A 6000-nucleotide genomic window follows, 5' to 3' on the forward strand; every position below is an offset into this window, starting at 1 on the left:
CACAGGGTTGTTGTGTGTCTTTCGGGCTGTGTGGCCATGTTCCAGAAGCATTCTCTCCTGACGTTTCGCCCACATCTATGGCAGGCATCCTCAGAGGTTGTGAGGATGCCTGCCATAGATGTGGGCGAACCTCTGAGGATGCCTGCCATAGATGTGGGCGAAACGTCAGGAGAGAATGCTTCTGGAACATGGCCACACAGCCCGAAAGACACACAACAACCCAATAAATAATTAATTTTGGACTTAGGCTCGCCCAAAGTCTGAAATGACTTGAAGGCACACAACAACAACAACAATCCTAATTAACCTGACTATCTCATTGGCCAGAAGCAGGCCCACACTTCCTATTGAAATCCTGATAGGTTTATGTTAGTTAAAATTATTTTCATTTTTAAATATTGTATTGTTTTTTTCATTGTTATTATTGTTGTTTTGCATTAAATATAAGATATGTGCAGTGTGCATAGGAATTGGTTCGGTTTTTCCACCCAAATGATAATTCGGCCCCTCAACAGTCTGAAAGATTGTGGACCGGCCCTCGGCTTAAAAGGTTTGAGGACCCCTGCCCAAAGGCAATTCCTGCTTCTTCTCTCTGTGCCTTCCCAATCTCTGGGCTTGGCATCCCGGGGAGATCCTATCGATTCCATAAAATCCCGATGCGATCTTCCCGGGTGTCATTTAGGGTGCTGAGTGATCCCCGCCCTCCTTAATGAGTTTGGCGTCTTAATTGATTCATCATCCCACATGACCTGGGATCCCGTCCAAGGCAATCGGAGGTGAGTTGCCTTGCAAGAACATTCCTGAGTCTTATCTCGAACTCTTCACCGCATGAAGACATTCGCCTGGTCGGTTTTGCTACCCAAGTGGCAAAAACCATAATCCCCTGCCTTTAAAATATTCATTAGACTAGACCAGGGGTCCCCAAACTAAGGCCCGGGGGCCGGATGCGGCCCATCGAAGCCATTTATCCGGCCCCCACGGCACAAGGGCAGAAGGGGGTTGGGCTAAATGACCCAAGGGGTCTCTTCTTCTTTTACAACCATTATTATCATTATCATTATTATTATTATTAACATTGAGGCTGGGTGGCCATCTGTCAGGGATGCTTTGCTTGTGCTTTTGGTGCACAAAGGCAGAAAGGGGTTGGACTAAATGGCCCAAGGGGGTCGCCTTCCAACCCTCTTTATTATTATTATGATTATTATTATCAACACAACGACGTTGTATGGCACAGCAAACAAGATAGATATGCTGGATTTCGTTTCGCAAAACCACAAGTCGAACACCTCCCAAGTGTCTAGGACTGTGTGATGTATTTTCGGATGATGCGTGCAGATCCCAGTAGGGTGGCCTTTTGCAGTTCGCAGATGGTGATTTTGTCAATGTCTATTGTTTCCAAATGCCGGCTGAGATCTTTTGTCACGGCACCCAGTGTGCCCATCACCACCGGGACCACCTGTACTGGTTTCTGCCAGAGTCTTTGAAGTTCAATCTTGAGGTCCTGAGAGCGGCTGAGTTTTTCCTGTTGTTTTTCGTCAATGTGACTGTCACCTGGGATGGCGACATCAATGATCCAAACCTTTTTCTTTTCCACAACTGTGATGTCTGGTGTGTTGTGTTCCAGAACTTTGTCAGTCTGGATTCGGAAGTCCCACAGTATCTTTGCGTGCTCATTTTCCAATACTTTTGCAGGTTTGTGATCCCACCAGTTCTTTGCTGCTGGGAGGTGGTACTTGAGGCATAAGTTCCAATGAATCATTTGGGCCACATAGTTGTGCCTCTGTTTGTAGTCTGTCTGTGCAATTTTCTTACAGCAGCTGAGGATATGATCAATGGTTTTGTCGGTTTCCTTGCACATTCTGCATTTTGGGTCATCAGCTGATTTTTCGATCTTGGCCTGAATTGCATTTGTCCTGATGTCTTGCTCCTGGGCTGCAAGGATCAGGCCTTCTGTCTCCTTCTTCGGGGTCCCATTCGTGAGCCAGAGCCAGGTCTTCTCCTTATCAGCTTTTCCTTCCATTTTGTCAAGGGTACAATTTTGTCAAGCCCCCCCCCCCCGCAGGTGCCACCTTGACGTGGTGGGGGGGGCTTAGCTGCTCCAATGATGACTGAGGGCTGTGCTGGCGGTAGTGTAACTACCTGTAGGTCCAACCAAGCCAGAGAGGCCTCAGCTGAGGAGCAGAACTACGAGCACCTAACCCATTAGCATTATGGAGAATCGAACCCAAACGAAGTCTATACTGGCTCGGTCGTCGCCCAGGATAAAAAGGACCGCGGTGGATGCTGCTGATTCTGGACATCCATCGACAAGTGGGCTACGGAATCATCAAAACCCAAATGAACAGTCACAGAAGCGGCAAAAATATACAATGCCAGAAAACCGCACAATTATGATGATGATGATGATGATGATGATTATTATTATTATTATTAACATTGAGGCTGGGTGGCCATCTGTTAGGAGTGCTTTGCTTGTGCTTTCAGTGCACAGAGGCAGAAGGGGATTGGACTCAATGGCCCAAAGGGTCTTTCCAACCCTCTTTTTTATTATTGTTATTGTTATTATTATTATTATTATTAATAATAATTATTATTATTGCTCGGTGGCCAACTATAGTCGGGCCCTCCAACGGTCCGAAGGATCGTGAACTGGCCCCCTGTTTAAAAAGTTTGGGGACCCCTGGACTAGACCCATTGAAGCAAAAGGATTTACTTGACTTAAAATAGGGTTTACTTTCGTACTGGGATTCTATCCAGCGTCCCGACTTAAAACTATAAAACAAAATAGATTTTCCAAGTTTACATGATTGGCGCCAAGACTAAAATTTATCTTTCTATTTATATCAGAGTGATTGACAAACGACACTTAAACCTATATTGTGTGTGTCATCTATCTATGTATCTGTCACCTGTCTAATTTATATCGGAGCAATTAACAAATGGAATTTTAACCTATGTCTATATTGGGTTGTTGTGTGTTTTCCGGGCTGTATGGCCATGTTCCAGAAGCATTCTCTCCTGACGTTTCGCCCACATCTACGGCAGGCATCCTCTTTGACTTCCCAAAGAAATATACCACTATACTGTAATATTATTAGTAATATTATCTGTAATACATAATATATAATTAATTTTATATTGTATTATTATATTGTATTACATTATAATAGTATATGTATATAAAATATATTATATATTATTTTGTATATTGCTGTATATACTCTAGTATAAGCCTAGTTTTTCAGCTCTTTTTTTAAGACTGAAAAAGCCCCCCGCGGCTTATATTCGGGTGAGGGTCCTGGTTGGCTTATATTTGGGTCAGCTTATACTCGAGAATATATGGTACATTTATTATTTTTCTCTATTATTATTGGTATTATTACATTTATTTTACTCTATTTTTTATGATTAATAATACATTTATTATATCACTCTGATCTTATTATTATTACTTTTATTATTTTACTCTATTATTACTTGTATTATTTTCCTGTATATATTATTATTGTTATTATTACATATATTATTTTACTCTATTATTTTATTATTTTTATTATTTTTCTCTATTTTTATTGGTATTATTACATTTATTATTTTTCTCTATTATTGGTATTATTACACTTATTATTTTTCCCTATTATTGTTGCTACTATTACATTTATTATTTTTCTCTATTATTGTTGCTACTATTACATTTATTTTACTCTATTTTTATTATTATCAATAATAATACATTTATTATTTCACTCTGATCTTATTATTATTATTATTATTGCATTTATTATTTTACTCTATTAGTACTTGTATTATTTTCCTGTATTTATTATTATTATTATTATTATTATTACATGTATTATTTTACTCTATTATTATTAAAAGGATACATAAGCGCATTTACATGGAAGAAGATGAGAATAATGATTTAAACAGAGTTGAATAGTCATATCTCAAATTACAGTTTTATATAAATACAGTAGCGTCTCACTTATCCAACACTCGCTTATCCAACGTTCTGGATTATCCAACGCATTTTTGTAGTCAATGTTTTCAATACATTGTGATATTTTGATGCTAAATTCATAAATACAGTAATTACTACATAGCATTACTGCGTATTGAACTTCTTTTTCTGTCCAATTTGTTGTATAACATGATGTTTTGGTGCTTAATTTGTAAAATCATAACCTAATTTGATGTTTTAATAGGCTTTTCCTTAATGCCTCCTTATTATCCAACATATTCGCTTATCCAACATTCTGCCGGCCCGTTTATGTTGGATAAGTGAGACTCTACTGTACAGTAATTACTACATAGCATTAGTGCGTATTGAACTACTTTTTCAGCCAAATTTGTTGTATAACATGATATTTTGGTGCTTAATTTGTAAAATCATAACCTAATTTGATGTTTTAATAGGCTTTTCCTTAATCCCTCCTTATTATCCAACATATTCGCTTATCCAACGTTCTGCCAGCCCGTTTATGTTGGATAAGTGAGACTCTACTGTATTCGAAAACATTTAACCTACCGATGCCTCAAATAATGCCATTTTATTAATATCTATTTTTATTTTTGAATTCGACCCGTAGCTGCTGCATTTCCCACCCTCGTCTTATACTCGAGTCTATAAGTTTTCCCAGTTTTTGTGGTAAAATTAGGTGCCTCGGCTTATATTCGGGTCGGCTTATACTCGAGTATATGCGGTATGTATATATCAATCAATCACTCAGTCATCGGTCTATCATGAAGGTGTTGGGATTGTGAGAAGGGTCTCTCCAGAGGACCTTAGGCTTGAGGGACTTATAGTTTGCCAGATGGCTTAGATCTGGGTCATATAGGACTTTATGGATGCGGAAAATGACAGGCATTAGTGCAAGGAGAGTTATTGTTTACTGTTATTGTATCCATTGCTGCCCTTTCTAGGATCGTGACGGTGGTCCTGGTGGTGGTCAGCGTGGTCTGGATCCCGATCCTGCAGAGCTCCAGCAGCGGCCAGCTCTACATCTACATCCAGTCGGTCACCAGCTACCTCTCTCCGCCCGTCACCGCCGTCTTCCTCCTGGCCGTGTTTTGGAAGAGAGCCAACGAGAAGGTAAAGCCCTTGCAGGAACTACAACTCCCAGGAACTGCTAAACATCTGTCATCTATCACGTATAATCTATTATTTTTATTATTGGGTTGCTGTGAGTTTTCCAGGCTTCGTGGCCATGTTCCAGAAGCATTCCCTCCTGACATTTCGCCCACATCTATGAATCATCACAGTGATTCCGGCCATTAAAGCCTTCGACAACAACAACAACATTATTATTATTATTATTATTATTGACACAACGACGTTGTATGACACAGCAAACAAGATAGATATGCTGGATTTCGTTTCACAAAATCACAAGTCGAACACTTCCCAAGTGTATAGGACTGTGTGATGTATATTATTATTATTATTATTATTATTATTATTGACACAACGACGTTGTATGACACAGCAAACAAGATAGATATGCTGGATTTCGTTTCACAAAATCACAATTTGAACACTTCCCAAGTGTCTAGGACTGTGTGATGTATTATTATTATTATTATTATTATTATTATTATTATTATTATTATCATCATCATTATTTTATTATGACACAGCAAACAAGATAGATATGCTGGATTTCGTTTCACAAAATCACAAGTCAAACACTTCCCAAGTGTATAGGACTGTGTGATGTATATTATTATTATTATTATTATTATTATTATTATTATTATTGACACAACGACGTTGTATGACACAGCAAACAAGATAGATATGCTGGATTTCGTTTCACAAAATCACAAGTCGAACACTTCCCAAGTGTATAGGACTGTGTGATGTATATTATTATTATTATTATTATTATTATTATTATTATTGACACAATGACGTTGTATGACACAGCAAACAAGATAGATATGCTGGATTTCGTTTCACAAAATCACAAGTCGAACACTTCCCAAGTGTCTAGGACTGTG

General features: G+C 38.6%; 1 protein-coding gene across 3 annotated transcripts in view; it reads left to right on the forward strand.

Moving 5' to 3' along the window:
• slc5a10 (solute carrier family 5 member 10) overlaps nt 1-6000 on the forward strand; it is a 90835-nt gene that overhangs the window by 70869 nt on the left and 13966 nt on the right. For all 3 annotated transcript variants that reach the window (XM_062964358.1, XM_062964359.1, XM_062964360.1), the window contains one exon: nt 4924-5092. In XM_062964358.1, coding sequence (XP_062820428.1) covers nt 4924-5092 — 169 coding nt within the window. The remainder of the gene's footprint in view (nt 1-4923; nt 5093-6000) is intronic.

This window comes from Anolis carolinensis, unplaced genomic scaffold, assembly GCF_035594765.1.
Source record: "Anolis carolinensis isolate JA03-04 unplaced genomic scaffold, rAnoCar3.1.pri scaffold_13, whole genome shotgun sequence".
NCBI lineage: Eukaryota > Metazoa > Chordata > Lepidosauria > Squamata > Dactyloidae > Anolis > Anolis carolinensis.